This window comes from Dunckerocampus dactyliophorus, chromosome 1 (assembly GCF_027744805.1).
Source record: "Dunckerocampus dactyliophorus isolate RoL2022-P2 chromosome 1, RoL_Ddac_1.1, whole genome shotgun sequence".
In the NCBI taxonomy this organism is placed as follows: Eukaryota; Metazoa; Chordata; class Actinopteri; order Syngnathiformes; family Syngnathidae; genus Dunckerocampus; species Dunckerocampus dactyliophorus.
In genome coordinates this window covers 46,431,678-46,457,169 of record NC_072819.1, presented here as the reverse complement: position 1 = coordinate 46,457,169, position 25,492 = coordinate 46,431,678, and the positions used below count along the sequence as shown (strand labels likewise).

The 25,492-nt window shown below is 40.1% G+C and overlaps 1 protein-coding gene across 3 annotated transcripts in view; it reads left to right on the top strand.

Annotated features, from left to right (window-relative positions):
- The window catches only part of mgat5 (alpha-1,6-mannosylglycoprotein 6-beta-N-acetylglucosaminyltransferase), an 82,025-nt gene that overhangs the window by 38,743 nt on the left and 17,790 nt on the right, over positions 1-25,492 (top strand). For all 3 annotated transcript variants that reach the window (XM_054783925.1, XM_054784013.1, XM_054783840.1), the window contains 2 exons: positions 3,954-4,087; positions 10,422-10,555. In XM_054783925.1, coding sequence (XP_054639900.1) covers positions 3,954-4,087; positions 10,422-10,555 — 268 coding nt within the window. The remainder of the gene's footprint in view (positions 1-3,953; positions 4,088-10,421; positions 10,556-25,492) is intronic.

Sequence of the window (25,492 nt, the reverse complement as noted above, 5' to 3'; positions counted from 1 at the left end):
AACACATACAGAATGCTGTACATACTGTCTTTCCTCCAAGTGCTCCACCATGCACTGATATATTTCTGAGTGCTTTTTTCAAATTTAGGACGGCTGCAAAAAAAATAAATAAAGGTGCAGGTACCAGAACTTTGATAAAGAAGGAGTGTGTTTAGTCATTTTGGGGCCCTCCACTGGCAAAAGTTGTATTCTCACCTCAACACAAGGTCTTCAATGTGGGGAGTGACTAGTTATGTAGCCATATTTATATACCCTCCACTATCATCTACTAAATTAGTAGATAATAAACATTAATATATACGATTTTTTTCCATATTCCCACTTGTTATGGACACACAGGTGAAGATCCCAGCATGCGGTGCCAGACACAGTTCAGGTCAAAAATAAAGTGGAACAGGAACTAAGTAGCAATAGAAAACAAAGTCCACTGAACCAAAAACTGAAGTAGAACTGTGCAACTAAGGGAGCAAAAACACCGTGGGGGGAAAAAGGCAGAAGTCACTAGTGTGCAGGGCGGCGTGGAACAGGCTCTAACCACACACGGCAGACGAACACGTCAAAGACAACAGCAAACAAACTGGTGCTTCACAGGCAGCATGCAGACCAATAGTAACAATCCCACGTCCTCCTGCAGCCAGGTAGCTTAAGAGCCCTTGACGGTAGAGTGGCTACAGGTGCGCCTCGTGGTGCCGCCCACTCAGGGAGTGAAGGGATCTAATTTGAAGCACAACAGAGGTCAAAAGGTGACATGTTTGCGGCACAAAATGAAGCACGACCACAAACCAGACCCTAACAACTTGTTAGTAGCACTAACAAGTGTGACGATGAAACAAATTATCCTATTTCCTGAACAAGATAAAGTCCTTGAAATCCTCCTGGGAGATTATTATTACCTAACAAGTGAATCATCTCCACGTTCTTACTGTAATTGATGAGAGCATTCAGCAACATTCCTTAGTTAACACGGGTTGCAGGGGGAATGGTTTAATGGAGACACATAAGAGTGAGCTTGCTGTTGAAGTTTACAATAAAGTTCAAGTGAGCAAATATACAACTCTAACCATCCACTCTTTAAAGTAAGTTTGTCACGGACGGACTGGACTGAAACAGCGTCTTGTGTGGATCTTCCTTCCCCTCTCCTCTCCTCCTCCCTTCACTCATCTGCGTTTTCTGGTCAATAAAGGCAAAAGTGATGTCAACTGATCATTAATCCATTGAATTCGTCATTTACATGCATTTGTCTTTCTTTTCTGCATTCAAAACTGTAATTGTTTTCTATAAAATGTGTTTTGTGTTGATATCTTTGGGTGTCTGGAATGGAATAATTGGATTGCAGATATTTCTTTCAGGGAAAGTTGATTTGGTTTCCGTACGTTTCAGTTTTCATCTGATCTTTTGGAATGGATTAACTATGAAAGCCAAGGTTCCACTGTACAAGATTTATTATGGAGTACTTTTATCATATCGAAGTACCATGCAGTGAAAATGTCAGTTAAGTGACATGCATAACTCAATCAGCAACGAATTCGCCATTCCTTCACAGGCTTAGGGTCGTCCATCAGATCTTTCCACATTTAAATGATGTCACGTCAACATAGCCCCACTATTAGTAAGCAGATTTTGGCACGGTTTGGGTCAAAATCAATCCTGATTTTGAAAAATAAGCACATTATGACAAGCATGAACGCAGAACCTTTTGAGCTGATCTCATGAGCAGGAACGCTATAAAACCCTGAAGATGGAAAACTATATAAACATTCCACCCTCAACCACACTGTTCGACTTCTTTTTATTATGGATTTTGTGAAATTAAATGTATCATTGTAAAAATGCCAAACCTTTTTGAAAATGAAAATTTTACAGAGATGTGTTGACTGAGATGTGCTAAAGCATGTTTACACCAATGTTATGGCCCGAGCATCACTTCCCCATCTGTTGTCTGAAATCTGCTGGGACAATTGAGAGAGGATGTGTTTTTGTTCTTGTTTCAGTTTTGGACCGCAGTCATGGTGAATGCTGTATGTCTCATAGGGCCTTTCACAGTTCACACAGCCAGCTGCACACCATCTGCCTGGGATAAGAGACAATCAAGACCTAAATTATGTTGATTAATTCTAATATTTACTCCTGTTCATAATAAATAAGTATTCTTTTATTATTAATTTTACTTAAATTATCTTGAAAATACATGAAATAATACATAACAAGATTAATAAATCAGACAAAATGGCTAAACACCAATGCTATGTAATGTATATTTCCTTACACAGTTACAGTGGTTTGATCCTATCAAACATTTTGTACAACCTGTTCATCCATCATGATGACTGACAATTAATTAATGCTACACCTGTAGTGCTTGCTTGGCAACAAATTTTTGTTTATTTTTTTGTTTGTCACACCTAAATGTTTGAGATCACCAAGAAGATTTAAATATTAGTCAGTGACAACACATCTGAACACAAAATGCAGTTTTTAAATGAAACTGTATTATTGTTATGTGACACATATTGTTATGTGAAAAAGTGATTGCCCCCTCAACCTAATAACTGGTTGGGCCACCCTCAGCAGCAACAACTGCAAGCAAGTGTTTGCCATAACTTGCAATGAGTCTCTGCAGCGCTGTGGAGAATTGTTGTAATTTAGCCCCATTGGAAAGTTTTCGAGCATGAACTGCCGTTTTTAAGGTCATGCCACAGCATCTCAATAGGATTCAGGTCAGGACTTTGACTAGACCACTCCAAAGTCTTCATTTTGTTTTTTTCTTCAGCCATTGTTGGTTTCAGCTTGAGGTCATGAACAGATGGCCAGACATTCTCCTTCAGGATTTTTTTGATAGGCAGCAGAATTCATGGTTCCATTTATCACAGCAAGTCTTCCAGGTCCTGAAGCAGCAAAACATCCCCAGACCATCACACTACCACCACCGTATTTTACTGTTGGTATGATGTTCTTTTTCTGAAACACTGTGTTACTTTTACGCCAGATGTAACGGGACCTTACGCACCTTCCAAAAGTTCAACTTTTGTCTCGTCAGACCACAGAGTATATTCCCAAAGGTCTTGGGGATCATCAAGATGTTTTATGGCAAAATTGAGAAGAGCCTTGATGTTCTTTTTGTTCAGCAGTGGTTTTCTTCTTAGAACTCTGCCATGCAGGCCGTTTTTTCCCAGTGTCTTTCTTATGGTGGAGTCATGAACACTGACCTTAACTGAGTCAAGTGAGGCCTGCGATTCTTTGGATGTTGTTGTGTGTTTTTTTGTGAATTCTTGGAGGGGTCGCTGCTGCGCTGTTGAGGTAATTTTGGTTGGCCGGCCACTCATAGGAAGGTTCTCTTCCATGGTTTCACCATTTGTGGATAATGACTCTCACTGTGGTTTGCTGGAGTCCCAAAGCTTTAGAAATGACTTTATAACTTTTTCCAGACTGCTAGATCTCAATGACTTTTTTTCAGGGGGGCCACACAGGGCCATATAGGTTTAGATTTTTTTTCTCCCTTAACAATAAAAGGTTTCTTCTAAAAACTGCATTTTGTGTTGACTAATTAAATTTGTTTGATGATCTGAAACATTGAAGTGTGACAAAATGCAAAAAAAAAAAATCAGGCAGGGGGCAAACACTTTTTAACACCACTGTATATTTCTGACACAGTTACAGTAGTTTGATCCCATCAAACATTTTGTACAACCTGTTCATCCCATGTCTGACCATGAATTAATGCTACACCTTTAGTGCTTTTTTAGCAACTCATTCTTCAGCCCTTCACAGAGCAGTCCCGGAGTTCCAAGTCATTGCATATATTGTCTTTCTCCACAGTGAGATTGACTGGTGATCAGTCCAGTCCAGGGATCAGTCTTCCCTGCAGCTGTGAACAGGATAAGACATACCGGAAATGTGCAAATAGATGGATTGATCACAAACGCTTTTTTTTTTTTTTTTTTGTCACACCACAGGTGCATGTTGAGGGTGCTGGATTCATTTGGGACGGAACCAGAGTTCAATCACGCCCATTATGCCCAGTCCAAAGGTCACAAGACACCTTGGGGGAAGTGGAACCTTAATCCTCAGCAGTTCAACACCATGTTTCGTAAGTGGTTGATGTTCTTGCAGGGATTTAAAAACCGTTTACGTGACAAAAAATTGCTATTATTTTCTGAGACATTGGAAAAATGAGACTGAGGCGGTAGGGTGAAGAATGACGCATCACTCAGATTTCATCACCTCAGCAACTCTGTGACTTAAAATTAGGTCAAGAAGTTGGAGAACACTGCTTTCAGTATAAATCCGTCATTACAATGCACGTATCATGTGCATTCTCAGTATCATCTCCCATCGTATGTCGTCCTGCAGAGTAAAGAGAGACACTCAAGTCTCCATTTACAGTTATGAGTATTAAGAGCTTTATGATCTCTTTGTGTGTGGGCATATCTTTCTCCTGTGACATTACCCAGCCACATTTTCTGAGGTGAATGTGTGAGGACACATTAGAGGAGAGAAGCAATCAGACTTCCCCTGGAGTATTGAACATGTTCCCATTGTGTAGGGAAATGTAAAATGTTACCTCGGCAGCCCCACTGGGGGGGGGGGGGGGTCTGAGCTGTGTAGTTCAACAGATTACTGCTGCAGGTGGGAGAAAGTCTGTGTTTTGCAAGTCTCAAGTAAGTTTCAAGTCAAGACAAGACTGGTTGAGTCAAGTCCCAAGTCATAGGCTTGACATTTTTGAATCCTTACAAGTCATAAGCACTGTTCAGTGTTGTGCATGTGAATAACGTGGTACCACGCTCCAGCAATGTGGCGCTCACAGAATGTAAGCCACACCCTCAGTTGTTCTTAAACCTGATTGGACCTTAATACACATTCAGTGCGGCAGATTTTGTGGGAAAATTTGTTGTCATGTTAGTTGAATACTTTGAATGGAGACACATTTTACTTAACACACTCACTGAAAATCTTGAATACAGTGTTCCCTCGTTTAACGCGGGGGTTAGGTTCCATGTAGTAGAAGTTGATTTTTTTTTCATTTTTTTATATATGTTTTTTCGTGTACAGGATATGTTTTTTCATTTATTATATAGGTTTTTTTCATTTACAGTATATGTTTTTTCGTTTACAGGATATGTTTTTTCGTTCATTATATATGTTTTAAGGCTGTAAAACCCCTCACCACACACTTCATACACTTTACTCAGACATGAGTAAATATATACTGTATGTTGCCCATATAGAGGGCCTTGAAAGTGCGGATCACGCCTTGGTCCAGCGATGAATCAGCGATGTAGTGTTTCCAAAATAACATCCATATTAAAAACTTGTTCAGGCTTATATCCCCCTTCCTCAATGATGGATTAAAATTTGTTCATGTATGCCTCTGCCCCAGCGGTATCCGCAGAGGTATCCTCTCCGTGGTCTTGTTGTGGACAGCCCTTTTTGCATCTGTGTATTGCTGTTGTCGTCCTTATGTTATTTTCCTCCTTTATGGTACGAACCGAAGATTCATTTATTCCGTAATGGCGCCCTACAGCTGCGTAAGTTCCACCTTCCTTCAGCATGTCCAGAATTCCAACTTTTTGTGCAATGGTTAGCATCTTCCTCTGCCTTTTGGGTGCACCTGCAGGTGCCTTTGTCGGTGCAGAGCATTTCGTCAACATTGTGTGTCTTGTCGGGGAGAAAACTTGCAAACATACAGCACTAAAGGGCCACACTGCTAGCGATCGAACAATTATATACTGTAAATTAGGCAAGCTGAATGCATTCTGTACTGTACAGGACATATGGCATGGAGGAGATTGATTGATGTTCTGCTGTCCCTTAGCCAATCGGGACGCAGAAGACAATGCGGGTTCTCCCTTAGCGAATCAGGACGCAGAACAATGCTTTCATACGCTGTATAGAAAAAGGAACCATGCTACACTGTAAAAAAATTGCACACACAAAAAAAATCTGTGTAATAGCGAGACCGAGTAAAGCGAACCGTGTTATAGCGAGGGACCACTGTATTTTCAAGTCCAAGTTGAGCTGCAAGTCTTTGATATTGTCACGTCGAGCCCACAGTCATCAAAATTGCCACTCGAGTCCAAGTCACGTGACTCGAGTCCACACCTCTGGTTATCTGTGCCTGGCAACGCTCTGCAGGAAACCCACTTAAGAATCACTGGGTTCCTGCTGGGGACTGCAACGTATTAAGACTTTGGCCATTATCAAGGTCATTAATAATGCTTGCTTTGCCAGTGCTCCTGGCCATTGTAATAACCGTGTGATGGTAAAGTGACAATTCTGCAACCATATGGTTAAATAGGCATCATACAAACACGTGACCAAGGGTGGTGCAATGTTTAAAAGTCATCAACAAAGAGAGAAAAACCCTCAACAAAGGAGAACTCTGACACCAGTACTGTAATTCCAGCCTTAATGCTGTCATTTCCCATGAGATAACTTTGTATTCAAATAACTTAAAGTGAGTCAACTGTTTGTGTAAAACACAAGCTTTCTTACAACTACTTGTGTGTTCAACACAATTATTTGCTTTTGTAGGTTTAAAAGCTTGCTGTCCGGAGCATACCGTGCTGCCTCTTGCTTTATATTAACAGGAGTTGGTTCCAGCCCACCCATTCACCTTCAACACCAGGGGTGCTCATGAAGTCGATCACGAGCTACCGGTAGATCGCCAAGGTAGTTTTGTGCTGAGCGCATTAACGTCACTTTGTAGATAGTCATATGACGTCAGTCAGCTGACATTAAGGTCCCCTACTGATTCGCTTCTTAACACGTTGCCTTGACTTCGGCTGCATTGTCTTTTGCATAAACATTTTTAGTTCTTGTATATCGGTAATGTTTGATAGCAAATGCTAATTAGATATAATACATGAACTATTTATCCTAATGAACGTTACGTAGCTATTTTGAGTGACATATTACCAGTACTCAGGTTATGTACACAACCATTGATGAATTATGTGTAATTAGCTTTATTTGCCATATTGAATAAATAACAATAATGTAAACTTTGAAAATGTGAATGTGAAATACTAATCATTAATATTTACAATACGATTTCAAAGTTTACCAGTTAGATTTTAAATGTTTTATAGAAAGTGCTTAAAAAGTGCGTGCACCCCTGATATACATGTATAACATACATAAATACATACTCATATTTTTAAAATAAATGTCATAAATATATATATTTTATGTATTTATAATAGGAGGTAGATCTTTGGGACTTGGTGATTTTAAAAGTAGCTCACAGGCTGAAAAAGTGTGAGCACCCCTGTTCTACACGATGTAAAACGGTATACAAGCAGTATATAAGCAGTCAAAAAAATGTGTGCGTTGCATAATGTTCAGACAGATCAGTCAGATAAGATAAGATGGCATAAAGGTAATATTTGGATCCCTGCACTTATTGTTTGAATGTAGATATAACAAAGGACATATCTGATTAAAGGTAAATGGTGTTATATTTCTTCTGTCTGGTTTGGTCCATTATTTTAAGGGCAGGCATGCCCGCATTAATCATTGTTTGCTGGAAAAAGGATGCTGTGGCTTTTTGGCCAGTAGGACACTACAACGGCAAATCAAACTCATTTATCTCTTTCTTTTAGGCCACAGTTGTTAGTGGGAAAAAAAGTGTTTTCTTTTCTCAATAAAGTGCACATCTTAGTTTTACCTGTTTTTTTAATCTGTTGCCTAGCAGTGATTCTTATGCACAAATGCAGTTATAATTAGGGGTGCCACGGTTCAGTATGTACCACGGTATTAACAATCAGGTTTTGGTGCAGTAAGGATATGAAATACAAAACATTAAACTACCTAGCCAATAAATAAAATTAAATAACATTGTATTAAAAAAGTTTGAACAGTGTGAATGATTATTTTATATTTAATATATATAGGTTGCTTATTGGTTGAAGTGCAGCATTAATAGTTCCAGCTTGTAGTTGAACAATGCCAGCTCACTGCTTTTGTTTTATCTACTTGTCTTAGTTCATTTACGTCAAGGCTCTCCAAACATTTTCCACCGAGGGCCGCGTACTGAATGCGAGGAATGGCTTTTGATATTTATTTTTTTCAAAAGGCCTTTTCCACTTTTGCTGTTTTTGTTTGTTCATTTTATTTCTAAAGTGTGCCACGGGCCCATAAAAAAACAAGATGCGGGCTGCACTTTGGACATCCCTGGTTTACGTACTAGTATACTTGAGTATGGTGTACTACCTGATGAAAATATTAATATCAATTCTATTGATTTACAATGTATCCTAATACTTATACACATTCAGTGATGCTGTCAAATGCTGGCAGAGGATTGAAGGTTCAGTCTTTTAATGTGAGTGGTGCAGCTTAAAAATTTGAAGTGCTCATAAGAGACATTTTCTCAACAAATCGAAGCGACAGATCTTCTCATCTCTTCCCTGTTTCCCGGGCGCCCTCCTCGCACACACGCATGGCACAAAGACCCATAAATCACACCATGGAGCAGATAAAAGGCTCCACTGTGTGCTATAATACGAGGAAGTACAAATGAGGACAAGATCTGAATGCAGTAAACTGGACAAAATCTCAGCTGCCAACAAACTGCATGCCACTCTGGCATTTTTAATCACACGCAGTGTGAAGGAGAGCTTTCACCGTGATAATGTAACACTTGTATGGCATCCTGCCCAGAGAGAGTACTGCATACCGTATTGCCTTACTCGACATGTCCAGACAGGAAAATGTGTCAAGCTGTTGTGTGAAAAGTGAGGCAGCGCCACACAATACCTTTTGAGAAATATCCAAAAACATCTTTGTCCAAGGGTAATAGAAACATATTATTGAGCTCCAAGCATCATGTGTATTTACAGTAAGTGATCAATAGAGATAAAAGGCATACTTTATTTGTTGTTTGTCTAGAGAAGAGTTGAATGGCATTTGAGTTTGCAGCTGAAATGTTCTCAGTAGACCAGTCATCATCATTATTTTCTTTACGGAAGCAAATTCCTTTGCAGTGAATGACCTTAATTGGCTTCTACGCTTGGTTAGCTCAGACCACAGCATCACCCCAGGGTTCTGCACAAAACACAAATGCACACCAAAACAGCCCCCTCTAAGTAATTTACTGCTTGCTTTCACAGAACAAATGAAGGAATGATATGGCCTGCCTTTTGTTTGTCTTGAATGAGTCCTTTTTGATTGCACATTTTAATTTCAGTGTAAACTTCGAAAGCCTCTAGTTTTAGAAAGCAAATGGCAGTAAAGTGAGGACCTGTCAGCCTGTCAGCCCCGGGCCTCATACATTCAGTGCACGAGGAGAATTGGAAAAGTGGTACTGTCCAGGCATCTCCATCTTTCTATGGAGTGGGAATGTTTGCCTAACTCTAGCAAAAATTAAGGTCTTATGAGGATCAGATATATTATTTTTAAATATACAGTGGTGTGAAAGTGTTTTTCCCCCCATCCTGATTTTTTTTTTTTTTTTTTGCATGTTTGTCACACTTAAATGTTTCATATCATCAAACAAATTCAAATATTAGTCAATGACAACACAGCTGAACTCAAAATGTAGTTTCTAAATGAAAGAGGGAAAAATACCCCTACATGGCCCTGTGTGAAAGTGAAAAAGGTTCTGCAGCAGGACAATGATCCAAAACACACCAGCAAGTCCACCTCTGAATGGCTGAAGAAAAACAAAATGAAGACTTTGGAGTGGCCTAGTCAAAGTCCTGACCTGAATCCTATTGAGATGCTGTGGCATGACCTTAAAAAGACGCTTCATGCTGGAAAACCCTCCAATGTGGCTGAATTAGAACAGTTCCTCCACAGCGCTGTACGAGACTCATTGCAAGTTATCGCAAACACTTGATTGCAGATGTTGCTACTAAGGGTTTGGATTTTTTTCTCCCCAATAATAAAAAGTTTCATTTAAAAACTGCATTTTGTGTTCAGTTGTGTAGTCATTGGCTAATATTTAAATTTATTTGATGATGTGAAACACTTAAGTGTGACAAACATGCAAAAAAATAAGAAATCAGGAAGGTGCCAAGCACTTTTTTCACACCACTGTATGTACGAGGGAAAGGCTTCTTGAGACGTCATCTGTACTTCTGTGAAGAATGTGTCGGACGTTTCGCTCCTCATCTCAGTTCGCTGACGAAGCTCTTCGGATGAGGAGCGAAACGTCCGACACATTCTTCACAGAAGTACAGATGACGTCTCAAGAAGCCTTTCCCTCGTTGGACAACTCCTGTACGACTGAGAGCCTACACAGACAAACCACTGTATGTATTTTAAAAATTGTTTTATGGCTACAATGTTGAATATATGAAGGTGAACAAAAGTCATCTTAAAAGTTTCTACTTTGAGGAAATGAACGCACCCATTATTATAGATGTATCTTTTTCTTTGTTTGAAAATGAACACTTCTTCTTTCCCTTTGCTTCCGACAGCTCACACTCCAGACAACAGCTTCCTGGGCTTTGTAGTGGAGCAGCACCTCAATGCCAGCGACATCAAGCACATTGATGATATCAAGAGACAAAACCAATCTCTAGTCTACGGCAAGGTCGACAATTTCTGGAAGGTATGAAAATTGTTCATGAATCCATCAACAATACACGATTGACAAAAGTGTAGAACTCATTTTCTACACAATAAACCAATATGTACTTATTTATGACACGCTCTCCAAACCTGCCAAGATCTATTCTGTGTATATTTTGATATTGTTACTCGGCGGTGCAGTGGAAATTCCATGGTTGTAATACTGAGATATAGTCATGATGAAATGAATCGTGGATAAAATTTGGTCTTTTCCTGATTGGCGATTTAATCCTGGGAAGAAAGCACAAACGCCTGACAGGAATATCGTGGTTTTATTGAGTGGCTCTGGTATTAACTGTAAAATGAAACTTGCATCCTGTAAAATTATTTGCAGTTTAAGTCATTATTGATGTCTTGTTTGCAAAAAAAGACACAATTTCTGCTGAACAGATAATATTGACCAAGTACGGGAACTTCGGAAATCTAATCACAATCATTACCTTTCATGTCTGCTGCGTTAATTAGCATGGTACAAATCTTGAGCACCTTTTTTTGCTTCTAACACACACCAGCTACGGCCAAATTACTCCACGTGTATAAAACTTTAGGTTAATTATGTATTGATATCTAAAATCATGTGGTGGCCAATCATCACAATTGTCATCACTGACATCAATGTTTTTGACACTGTTTTAAAAAAATAAGCAAGTTTTGAATGCAGATCAAGTTAAAATTTTGACTCCCTTGTCAGGTTTGAAGTCAGCAGGTTCGGAGAGCATGTAATACGTGTCAACTGCAAACCCGACCTTGAAGAGCTCCTGAGTGAAAGTCTTTTAAACGGCCTTGGGTAAAACTTGGACGGAAACCTAATATAGCAGTGTGGTTTAGAAGGTCCAATTCTGCTTATCACCCTCTCAGTAGAGTTGTAATGTATTCAAATGCATGCTCAGACTGCGTCACAGAAACCAAGGGATTACTGTATCCTCGACAAAAATGACGAGGAGACTTGGAGAGATTTGCACATTGTTTTGCATACCATGGACAGCAGGATTACTCCCCCTGCCTTGATGAGGTTTTAGCTGACACCGTCTGTTTCATAATGCTTCCCTTCCAGATCAATCAAGGCTGTTGTACACCACATTTTCTAATTGCCTTTTGGACAAAAGCCTTGTTTCATACTTAAATTAACAGGGTGGGCTTGACCCATTAGCACACCCCCCTATCTCCAAATTGCAATGTCTCAGCTGGAGTTAGACAGTTGATTGGAGTTAGCAGTGGAAGAACTTGGCCGGACCTCAGCCCTCATCAAAACACCGTTTGGGATGAACTAGAATGTAGTATAAGCGAGACACTCTTGTCCAACATGAGTATTTGACCTGAAAATATCTTAGAGGGATCAAAATCATGCAGGCGTTCCCACAAGATTGGAAGTTGAAAGACCACCTTCATACTTTCTTCACTTACCCATCTGCTTAATGACCAGGTGTTTCTCCCTTTAGTGTACAGTGGTTCCTCCTTTCCTTGAAGTAGAATTCAATATTAATAAATTGAATATTTTTGTAGCTAGAGCATAGAAAATCTGTTTATGGCCTTCTAAATACATTTTTTTAGCATTATTAGAGCCCGGTAGACATGAAGTAACAACCCTATAGTACCTTTACATTTGTATTACCCAATATAGTAGACATAATAATAGAAAATAAGCCATCCTAGACAAATAAGTTATGTTGTCTCATCAATGTAACATTACTGACACCTACAGACCAGTGTAGAATACTACTCTACTGCTGCCGTTTGGTTGAGGAGGGAGTCATGATGCATTTCAATCGCTTTATCAAGCAGAGAACACATGCAGTGAACATTCAAACAGGATCTGCTGTCAGCCGCTCTCAACGTTGTGAACCTGCTGCTAGCACTCCGCTACCTGTCAACTCTACCATCACGTCACACGCTAACTTCACACACGTCACTTCACCGCTTCTTCAATGCACACAAAGGTACGGAATCAGAGGATTTGTTTTAAATTGCGTTAAAAGCTTAAAAGCTACCTAGCAAACAGGAAGCAATTTGTAAAGCTAGGAGAATATACTCCTGCAATCACGTGTGGAGTACCCCAGGGGTCAATAATGGGACCAAAACCGTTCAATTTGTATAGCAACGACATTTGTAAAGTGACAAAGGACTTAAAGTTAGTATTATTTGCAGATGATACCACTGCCTTTTGTTCTGGGGAAAACACACAAGAACTAATTTAAAAAGGTTGAGATGGTCATATTAAAGTCATGGTTTGATAGAAACAGATTATCCTTGAACTTAAGTAAAACTAAAATAATGTTATTTGGAAACAGCAGAAAGGATACGTACGACCAAATACAAATAGACGGAGCAGACATTGAAGGAGTGAAAGAAAATTAATTTCTGCGGATCATAATAGATGAAAAAATTAGTTGGAAATCTCATATCAAAAATATGCAACGAAAGGTGGCGAGAAATACTTTAATATTGAATAAAACAAAATTTGTTCTTGATCAAAAATCAGTACACACTTTTTACTGTTCTTTGGTGTTACCAAATCTAATCTTCACTCACTCATTGTACTGCAAAAAAGATTGGTGAGGATAATTCACAATGCCGCGTATAGAGAACATACAAACCCTTTATTTTAAAACCAACTTTTTAAACCAAACACAGTCACAAAGTCACAAATACGTATTATGGTGTTCCCTCGTTTATCGCGGGTGATAGGTTACCAAAATAGCCCGCAATAAGTGAAATCCGCAAAGTAGCCAACTTCAATTTTTACAAATATTATATATTTTTACATATATATTACACATATATATATATTTACATATATATTTTTAAGGCTGTAAAACCCCTCATAATACACTTTACACACTTTTGTCAGACAGGCAATAACATTTTCTCACATTTCTCTCTTGTTTAATCACTCTCAAAAAAGTTCACACTTTTGTTTTACTTTTAATGATCAACCTTAATGATCAACACAATAAATGTTTGTCACTCACGCATATTTCACTCCTGTGACCGTTCCTTTTTGTCCTGGCACTGTTCCGCTGTACTATAGCGTTTTTGTATCCTTGCTAAAACATATTGCTGCAGACAAACCGAAGATTAATTTGCAAGCTAGCAAGCAAGCTAGCGATGACACGGGAGACTTGGCAGGATGACAAAAAGGAGATTGATTGACAATGGTCTATAGCCAATCAGGACGCAGAAAACAATAGGCTGTGCAGACAGACGAGAGAGAAAGAGAGAGAGAGAGAGAGAGAGAGAGACACTCAACTTCCCACAATGCAATTCTTCTTAAAGGGCAAGGCTCGGCCTGTAATAGCGTTCATACGCGGTAATAAAAAAAAAAGAAGAAGAAAAAAAAATCAGCAAAACAGCGAATCCGCAAGAGGTGAACCGCGATTGTACACTTCATATGATGTCTTTTTAATCTGTTGTATTTGTATTTTTGTTCATTTTGGCAATTTGTATGCTTGAAAATGATTAATTTAGGCCACAGATATGTACAATTTTCTTAAAATTGCATACGTTTTTTGGTTGTTTTTTTTTTTTACTATTAATAGACAATATTCAACCACAAAACAGACATAATTAATTAATTAATTATTGAAAAAACACAATAGAGTGAGGGTGCGAAGTTCGAACCGCAATGTAGCAAGGTATGACTTTATTTCTAAACAGTTCCTTGATAAATAATTATTTCAAGATTCAAGAGTTTTATTGTCATATGCACAGTAAAACGGGTAGTTCTGCTATGCATTATTTGCGATGCATGATATATGTAATGAATGCAAAGGCAGAGTTGACTGCCTTCAGTAATGACCGGAGTTATACTGGAGCGGAACAGGGTTGTGTGACTTTTGATCCATTTAATCAAATGCATATTTGGCCATGCTGGTGCAAAGTTCACACAGTGGTCCGCAACTTTGGAATACAATACGCAAATTATCGCCACAGGACCTACTTCAAGGGCTGAGAAGTTAGAGAGCATGAAAAAATATAGCTTGCGGAGTCTAAATAGTGATCCATATTCGTTATATTTCTACCGCTCCCATAGTAGTCACTGGTAAATGTTCAGCGTTGGTCTCTTACTTTCACGCAGCAGTATTCCATTCACCGTGCCTTTCAAAGGCAGGCCAGGGAAACCCATCAGTTCACAGCAAGAGGCATTAGCTGCTAATCAGACTCCCCAGCGTGTTCATTACCTCCTGCTTTTAATTAAAGGACCATTTTGGGGCCGACTGATAACAAGCCAACTGCCTTACTTTGTTTCCCTCCCTCTATCTTTTATAGTGTCTCTATCACTTCATCCATGTTGAGGGAGTCCGTGATGGAGAATTTTCATTTCCTTTTGGAAAAATCACAAGTGCGGCATTGATTTTTTTTTTTTTGCTTGAAATAAATAACAAATATTTTTCATAGCATGGTTTTAAGCTTGTGAGGTAAATTTGGTAGACAACAAGGCGTGCAGAATCTGACAGACCACCAGGCTACCAAAACATAGAAATGCCAATTGTTACACAAGGCAGTTCATCAGTTCGTGTTTTAAACACTAACGTTGTCAACAACAAGATGACACTGTTCTTGTACTTGACAAGAGGACTTAACAACAAATGGTACTTCCTATGTGGATACAGAAAGCTGTTTGAGGAAGTTCCAGCCACACAAATGGTAACGTGTCATAAATCAGACCATGGTCACATGTGCTAACAGAACACAAAAAATACTTGCCTTTGTTCCAGTTATCTCGGATCTGTTTTTTCAGCCAATATAAATGTGTTGAGTGGATAGTCTTTCTATTTCTCTTTGCTCTGTAGATGTCCCACCCTCTTCAGATTCAAAAGGAACAACATGCTAATTAATAACGGAGCACGGTCACACATGATCATAATGGCCATACATCATGGCTGTCTGAACAGGAGACAAGAAACGTCCACTTCATCACTAGATTGCACCATGCAATACACAGCAGTGCAGCACAGACCGTGATTGATAGGACTTTTATCATCAGAAGCATAGATGTGGTAAGAGCGACTGTCTTCCAAGGTTAGGGGCAGACTTTATGCTGAGTTGGACCACTGGCTTTGTGTGTGTGCGTACCAATTGGGTTCAGTTAAGATCTTACCGATTTGTTTGCAGTGTGTGTTGATTAAACCGTCATAGAAATAAAGTACGGTACGCACATCTCTCTCAGTAGCCAGTTAGAATGAAACACCCAGCAATGACAGGTTATGTTTGTGATCAAAAACTATTGGTCAAAAAACTGTTAGAATATGGTAAGTCAAAAATGCCCCGCCACAATAAACTTTTTTAACAGCATTCCCGCTACACCAAGACCCACAGAGGTGATTTTTTTTTTTACAATAGCTATGCAGGAGGCCGTTTCCCACGACATGTAAGTTGATTTTTAGTATAATAAATTATACCTAAATGTCACTCACACTGTACACAACTCATAAAGCACATATAAATTACAGTTATAAAAATATATATAAAAGGACATACAAAATGAAATGAAACTAAAAAATACATGCCTTTTATCGCTGTCGATTTCATAGGAGCAGATCTTTTCACATGTTCAAGGATACGGTCCTTATCCTTGATTGTCACGGAGGTCTGGTTGGACTGAGCATGCAGCTGGTGTTGATCTGCGTTTCTCCCCTTTCTGAATATTTTTTACGTTTAATTTCACTTCCGTGGTGGTGGCTTTCCTTTTCTTTGGTGCACTGCCATCGGAGTCTGCCTTGAGCTTGGGAGACATGATGAAGGGTGGGAGGTTGGCGAGGAAGAGTGGGGGTTGATGATGGCCTTTCTCAGTGTAGCTACACGCGAGTACGCATTCTACATATAGGTAATTATCGAGCAAGTCTTGTATTTACAAACCACAAAGCTATGGTCAAAACTACGTTTTTAGTACCATCTCCGGGTCGGGGATGAGATGCTTCCCTAAGCGGGTGAACCAAGTGGAGAAACTCTGGGTCTTGTTCATGAGTGAGGGAAGGATGGAACACGAGGTCAACAGCCGGATAGGTGTGGCATCTGCAGTGATGCGGACTCTGCATCGGTCCATTGTGGTGAAGAGAGAGCTCAGCCGAAAGGCAAAGCTCTCAATTTACCGGTCGATCTACGTGCCTGCCCTCGCCTGTGGTCATGAGCTTTGGGTAGTGACTGAAAGGACAAGATTGCGGGTACAAGCGGCCGAAATAAGATTTCTCCATAGGGTGGCTGGGCTCTCCCTCAGAGATAAGGTGAGAAGCACTGGCATCCGGGAGAAACTCTGAGTAGAACCGCAGCTCCTCCTCATTGAGAGGTACCAGACGTGTTGGCTCAGGCATTTGGTCTGGATGCCTCCCAGATGCCTCCCTGGGGAGGTGTCCAGGGCAAGTCCAACCGGTAGAAGCCCTCGGGGAAGACCCAGGACACTTTGGAGAGACTATGTCTCCCAACTGGCCTGGGAACGCCTCGGGATCTGCTGGGAGGAGTTGGACGAAGTGACCGGGGAGTGGGAAGTCTGGGCTTCCCTGCTTAGGCTGCTGCTCTCGCGACCCGACCTCAGATAGTCGGTAGAAGATGGATGGATGAGAGTGCTTTGTAACCAAGAAACATCATAAACAGAGGACCACCTGGACACTGCTTGAATCCGTTTTGTATCTCAACCATTCCTACCCAGGCATTTACAACACATTAGGGGGTTTGTTGGTGCAAATAGGCTTGGTCTTTAGCATTGTATATAAAACAATTCTGTACAGAATTGAATTAAACTAAAAGTTAAATTTAACCTTAATGTCTTTCAGCTCACACACACACACACACACACACACACTATTGCGATGTTTCCTTTCAAAGGAGAGCCCAAGATTGGTGAATAAACTATTTTCAATTCTGAAATGAAATGACCAAGCTTTCCGGATGGAGCTGTTTCCATAGCAACCCAGTTAAAGTAGTGGAAAGGAAGCACAAGTGATGAGAGACCCTGCTTGCCGTTTATCTCTTCACAAACAAACACCATTGTTCGATAATGCAGAAGGCCAGTGAGCTTCCAAATAACAAGAAAAAATAGCATACAAGTGGAATATTAAATACAGTAGTACCTCGCATAATGTAAACCTCCTTTTACGTAAATTCCACTGAACGTAAAAAAATTATGTAAACTTTTTGCATCGTATTACGTAAGGAATTCCATATAACGTAAAGCGTCAAGTCCGTGCAAGCGACAGAGAGACTAACAGAGTACACTTGGTGACGACTTCTGGCTTCACGCTCTCATTAGCTGATTATCGGGGCACCGCCTACGCTCTCATCTCATTGGCTGATTATCGGCGCACCGCCTACGCTCTTATCTCATTGGCTGACTTATCCAGCGCGTTCATGTTTGTATGTGAGCTCCCTTCCTCATCGTAGTCTCCCTTAAACTGGTTTGCACGCATTGAAATCTCTTCTTAATTTCATTACTTTTCTTTGTGTTAAAATTACCGTAGTCATGGGCCCTAAACCAAGTGTAAGGGATAAGAAAAAAGGGAAAAGTTGTCGATCGAAAGGAAGCAGGAAATTATCCACAAATTCTGACGCTTCATGCTCTCATTGACTGATTATTGGAGCACCGCCTAGGCTCTCATCTCATTGGCTGACTAATCCAGCTTGTCTGTGTGTTTATGAGAGACATGCTGCTCTGTTCCTCATCGTAGTCGCCCTTAAACTAGTTCGCACGCATTGAAATCTCTTTTTAATTTGTTTAATTTTCTTTGTGTTAAAATTACCGGAGTCATGGGCCCTAAACCAAGTGTAAGTGAGAAGAAAATAAGGGAAAAGTTGTCGATCGAAACAAAGCAGGAAATGATCCACAAGCATGACGGTGGTATGAAATGAAGTGATGTTGCTAGACTATACAGCCCCCATCGACCATTATACCTTATTTACCTTATTTTATATTGGAATGTTACTCTACTATGTTTATGCTGTTTTCTTATATTTTCCCACCATATTTGGTGGATTTTGAATATTTTGAAGGCCCAAAGGTGTGAGTTTGGGAAGATCTTGGAACGGATTAGGCTATTTACATGTATTTTAAGCTTCGTATAACATAAAATCCCTATAACATAAAGGTTCTTGGAATGGATTATTTACGTTGTAGGGGCGTCTACTGTATATAATATTGATCCAAAAGCAATTTTGAATCTTTGTGTGCAGTTATGAACTGTATTCTACGCGGTGTGATGGTACAGATTCAGTCAGTGCACAGACTGAGCACTCCATCCCCGTTTTACCAGGTTTAGTTTCTAATAGTGCTTCTGATAAAGCAGAAGGTGCATGAGGAGTGGTGAGAATGAGCAGGATGCATGGAGAGAGCGGAGGAGAGCTTCAGGCCCTTGGCAGCAGTTCAAAGGACATGGTGGAGAAAGACAATTTACACTGAGCTGGCAGGGACGCACACACTCAGTAAAGTTGGCATTATGCTGAGTAGCACAGGCGGTCAGCCCACACTGTCACCTTACAGGCTCATAAACGGACAACAGTGAGTCTCATCCCTCATGTAATGAGGGGTATTTGGGTTTAGTTTAGTTATGCCTCCCCTTGTTTTTTTCTAGATGTTGCAGTTTGGAGTGTTTTTGTGGAAGTCATCTTTCTTACACATTCCTGGCCAATGCACAAAAATAATGTAAAGTACAATAGTTTAATTTACCACATGAGCCGCAGACCTTTTCTGGTAAACTGGACTTTGTGCTTTTTCGGCTGAGGACAGTACAGTAGTGTGCCAGCAAATTGGATTTGTTCTATGAAATTGTATCAATTTATTCCCAACAGTCTAATCTTCATTCCGTAGCGTGTCTCTTGGCTGCACTGCTTCTTGTATGTGTATGTGAACGCTAGATTTTTTTTGTTAACATTTCAGCTTGTACAGTATGTGTTGCCATATCAGTGTCACCTACCGAGGGCCTTCAGAATCAGGAGTGCTGGCCCATGTCACTTAAACACTATTAGTAATGGGGCTGTTTCTTTAACAAGTCAGATTTCAAATTCGCTTCACAGAGCCAGCTAACATGCACACAGTAATGTCAACATTTTTCCGTCCTCTGATTGATTAATGCCTGAAAGCCTATGTCTAACACTCTGTTTGTGTCCATTATACGTGTTACTTTTCATTTTTCTACTGGTCTACTTTTTCTAATCAGTACACTTTGGGGAACTATTGTTTTACTTCTTCTTTCTGTGGAAGGTGAAGTGTGTGACTCTTGTGCCATCAAACAATGCTTTGAAGACCACAGTGTTGAGTTTTGCAAGGAGTTTGAAGCGGGGTCCATCTACTAGTTCTGTGTTACGTCAAATTACGTCACTATTATGTCACGTCCTGGTCAGCCCACCAACACCAAAAATGGTAAGCTGTAAAAAAAAAAAAAAAAAAAAAACTTAACAGAAAAAGCCTCACTATCATAAATTGTAATACATAAGCTTGCACAATATCATTTTTATGTGCAAAAAAACAATGAGGCACTTCTTCATCACACTGAACCACATGTAAATATGTCAAAATGTCTTTTTTTGAAAAATATTGGACTTAAAACTCATTTATTTACTCAAGTGCAACTCAAACATGTATCAAAAAATAAGTAAATAAATTGGAATCTGTTGTAAAATATACAAAATTGTGATATTTTCCCAAGCGATACTTTATTTTCATATGCAAATAGGTAAGAAAATAATATGTCAAGCTTTTGGTACTTAATGGCTAATTTATGGCTAAGTTGTAATCTTGTGACATCTCCGTTACTTCACAACTACTACTAACTACTAATTGTTTAAATACTGTGCCGCTCGCGAGTTAGTGAGGAAACAGGAGCCATTCATGAACTATAAGTGAAGTCACAACAAGCTTGTCGACCCACTGGAAATTGCAGGAGGTCATTATATATATAACAGTATAACAATATAACAGTCTGACTCTTAGTGTCATCTTACGAAGAACACTAAACTCAAAGTATACCTGAGACATGTACCAATACAAGTTTAAAATGGAAAAAAAATGTTTTCCCACAATGCATTGCATTTGAGCAACACATTCATTGGTGCATGCCAGGGCACTACAATGATGTCAGCCTCCCTCTGGGCTCTCCTGGCTCCCTCTGGTGGACAGAGGCTGCATTGCAGCATATTGGTACATGTTTGTATATTTCTTAGGTATACCTTTTGAGTGTTAAGTTGCTGTGTGATGAGTTTAGTGTTTGTAAGATGACACTGTTGACACTGTATTATTGAGTAATGACCTCCTCCAATTTCCATTGGGTTGAGAAGCTCGTCACGAGTTTTTTCATAGCTCATGATTGGCCCCTGTCAAATAAAGAGCTGCCTGGTCCTCACGGACTCGTGCACGCCGCAATATGCCATTTTATGATGTGGACATGTGCGGTTTATGGTAATTGTGACATTAAAAGGTGGATTGTGTCATTTAAGTTCCCACTGAAGGCCCAGGTATGAAATGTACCGCCCGCTACTGGTTGAGGATGATATGAGCTTAGTGGTCCTGCCTAGTCCTGATTAGTCCTGACTAGACTCATTGCCTCCTCTTCATATACAGCATGCACTCGTAGTCTGTTAATGTGGATAATTATGCCACCCACTCCCTCAGACAACATACACTGCAGGGCTCAAACTGTTCATAATCTCCACGGCTTACTTGCAATCAGAAATGGAGATGTCTTCCCGGTAAATGACTTTGTAATGCACATTTACCATAGAGGGAAATGTAAAGGACATAGTGTCAAACACTGAAGCAGCACAAAATGAGTATACTTGCCATTATTATTGTATTCCGTGTCTTTGTGCAAATGTCAGTACACTTCAAATAATACATCCAGTATCGTATATCTAACTCATCACTCTTCCATCACCGCAGAGGTGGTGAGTGTGCAAGAGAAATGATGTCCCCTCTTCCACTGAATTAAGTACAAAAAAAAATCCTTGCTGATAAGCTCAAAGCCCCCAGAGTAGAGTCAGTCGGAAATGATTTCAGAGCCCAAGATGATCTGAGGTCTCTTTGACGTTGAAGGTATTTTCAGGATTGGGTTAGTCACTCCAAGCGTACCCCTTTGCATTGTGATGAGGCAGAACCTTCTCTCCCCTTCTCTTCTGGAAAGAGACTTCATTTGAAACAAGCGCAAGGATGCGCACAGGGTTGAATGTAAAACAAGGGGAAAGTGTTTTTTGTTTAAACCTTGTGTCTGAAAGGGAAGGAGTCTTGTCACAGCTACCTGCCAGATAAAGCACTTGAACATCTTAAACTGCATATAAACTGAACATATGATGAAGTATGTTGAGAACTTAAATGGGAAAACATTTGATGGACTCTTTGAATCAAGCCTATTGATCCCAGTCTAAATCGTGGATTAGTTGCCTTATGGTCCTCATCTCTCCACCGCATCAACCAGATATTTTGCATTATGAGCATTACATTAAAACAGAGTCTGCGCTACCTTGCAACATTTCCAGAGGTTAAGGTACACTCCTATACCCTTTATACCTTTCTCATTTCCTCCCTTAGCTGGGATTTACCCATCCTTTCTGATTTTATAAGGTCAAACTCACCTAATTCCTCAAATCAACCTCTCCAGCTTACGCAATGATTTTTATTCCTCCCGCAATCGATCGATTTCCTGATTTCAGATTACTTATTGCTTTTGTATACAGATGAATGATCAGGTTGCTTACGTTCCTCCTCTTTTTTTTTGCTTTTTGTCTTATTCCTCATTCTACTGACCTGCTGCATGCATATGTGAGAAATGCTTCTAACAGCATCTGGCGTGCAATGTCCTCTGACCGTGAAGCTTTATGTAAGGACTGCCTCCAAGGCTCATAGGCTATCTAATGCTTCTCCACTGCGCATACTCAAGAGGTCACATCAGACATCAGTACACCATGCACATACTTGTGCCCTCCGAAACTTGAGCTCATTTTTCATTAGTTTGCATTATACAGGTAACCACTTCTAATGTTAACAAAGAAAGAAAATACCATATTGACCCAAGTATGGGATTTTTTTCCCCCCCGTACGAAACAGTCTGAAAAAGACAGGTCTTTCAGGCTTATGCACGCAGTACACTGCCGCAGACACAGTGGGAAAGAGCTCAGCAGAGAGACAGCGCTTCCTAACTTTATGGTGCTAATTTTTTAATTAATGCTGATCAGTGAAGCTGAGTCATCAAACAACTGTCGAACAGATAAGAAATATAAATGGAATATGATTTAGCTGATATTGAACAAGATTTTTTTTTTTAAAGATGTAGTTTGTATTTCATTATGTCTTAAATATGTGTATTAAAACTGGCTTTAAAAAAGGGTTGTTGTATATTTACGGTTGTCTTGTATTCAGGTCAATATGGTAAGTATAATTTGATATCTTAAGACATTTTGAAAATTAGATATTTTTTTGTAAATTTGAAATTTCATGGAAAGCTTTTTCTTTATTCAAAACATAATTTCAGTTCAAGAGCTTCTACATACTCATGTATTAACTAGCGATACCATCTTCAAGATCAGGATCGGTTGCCGATCCACTGTATTTTGAAGATCGGATAAAATCGGCGTCCGCCACGAGATCGGGCCGGTTCGGTTGCCGTATAACGTTCGCAACTCTGGGCCACACTCCAACAAGGTAGGTGCGGTAATGCGCCTGCCGGTTGCCACTCGACTCCCGCCAGAAGAAGAAACCCGTGGTGAAGTTTGTTTCATGTTCAACGTTGGATATTAGGCCCTGCTAGCTACAGCGGTGGTTCCCCCTCACTGTGCCTGGACTGCTGTGTGATGGTGCGGGGAGTACGCACAGGAAGTGCCGCTCAACTGCTGGTTGTTTATACTAGGTACAGTCAATAAATTACTATTGCGTTGAAGAGTTTGTTAAAAAAAATGTCATATATTAACTCATTGACTGCCAGCCATGTTCAGAGCAGAGAGCTCCATACTGCCAGAGTGTTTGGGCATTTTTGAACATTCAAGACCCACAGAATATTGAGTTTTATGACTACATAAACATTGAAACTATCTTAAGAAACTTTAGACTCTCTTCTTTCATCAGAAAAAAAAAGTTTGTTTCTAGCCTTTTTGGGTCTTTAGATACTGACGGTAGAACATAGGGTAGTTTCAGCAAAAACACCAGATTTTGACCAAAAAACAGAGAAAACAAGCTTTTTCTGAAGAGAAGCAAATTCAAGCAGAGTGACGGTGGGGTCTGCCGAATGTGGGGATGAATCCCTGCTGCTGACCGATCCAGACGGCCGCCACTCGTCAGAAGAATCAGGGTCAGGTTCTGAGTCACCCGACTGAACTGCTTCCGGTGTCAGGCTCCGGTGTCACACCACATGACTCAGCAACGCTAACCACTAGCTTGTTGCTTCGGCTGCCATTGTCAACTGCGTTGTGTCTACGTCACCCATGTCACCTCTCTTTTGCGATGGCGTCACTACTAAAGGCAGATCCACCGCCAGACAAGCTCTGTGACAGTGTTGGCTGCCTGTATTGTTTGTCTCCGCTCGATTTCTGCATGTGTTTTTCCATTTTCCTTTCTCAACCCACAATTCGTCTTCCTCATAGACAATATTTGGCTGCCGATTGGAGGAAAAGAGAACTGTTGCCCCGTACAGGGACAGAAATACATTACCTACAAGTCAGAAATTCACGCACAAGAAGACTTTGATCTGTAGCTCCCGCGAAAAACAGCAAAAAAGCGTTGGCAGTCAACGTTACTTTTTGAAAAGACATCAATAGACGTCTTTGGCAGTGAAAGAGTTAAAAATCACACCACAAATTGATTGATAACCATGTCAAACGATTAGTCCTACCCTAAAAGTATTTTGCACGCCCATTTTTTCCAATTGGATCTTTGATTGGATCTTTTATTGGATTAGGGACCTGACGCACAGAGGTTTGTTACAAAAGCCAAACAATGTTGTTGGTCATGCTGTGTAATAAAAAAGTAAAATCAGCAATACTTAAGTTGCATTATTTTTAATGCTTTGAATAGCTATTTTCATAACCATATTCAATTCCACAAATTCACGTTTGTAACAAAAGCTTATTAAAAAAAAAAAAAAAGGATCAGTGTCAGATGGGCAAGGCTATTTAAAAAGAAAATCGTGCCGGATCAGAAGCCAAAAAATGTGATCGGGGCATCCCTCGTATTAACCATTAGAATGTAATTGGCGCTCATCTCCACAGATACCTGCTGTTAACTACTCCCCCACGCACACAAATCTCCGCTCACCTAAATGAAAATATTACAGGGGAGTGATTTCAGTTTCTAATTAGGACTTCTAATCTAATCACACACACACACGCATACACACACAGCAGCCAGATTTAGTTACAGCAGGCTGGCTGGAGGCATCTGATAGCCAACCCCACTGGGAATGTGACGAGTGGCTACCTGAAATTCAAGCTCCAATCCCTGAGCCACACACACACACAGCACAAGAGCGAGGGCAGAAAAAGTGTTTTGAGAGGCAGCCTTATGCTGTTATCTGGCTTGCATGTAAATTTGAAAGTTGTCAGCTTTCAGCAAGCGAGACCTTGCTGCCCCCACGAGCCTTGACGCTATTGGTAATCAATCAATGTTCCGCCGCACGTCTGGGTGTGTCAGAGCGCACACAAGAGGCAAATACGCCTTTGAGGCATCCTGTCATTATGGAGAAAGTAAAAAACACTTTTTAGGCACACTTCATTGGTGCTCAAATGTTTAAAGAGCTGTAACGCTTCTTCCCATATGGGTCAGGCTACAGAGAAAACTAGAATGGAGCGGAATACTTTATCAACTCAATAGTAGTAATAAAGTTGTGCACTCATTGGCAGAAAAAAATAAATCGTCCAACGATATTGCAATATGTAAAAAAATGGGGGGGGGGAATGATACACTTATCTGTATTAACTAGGCGTGTCACGAGACACGCAACTCACGAGACAA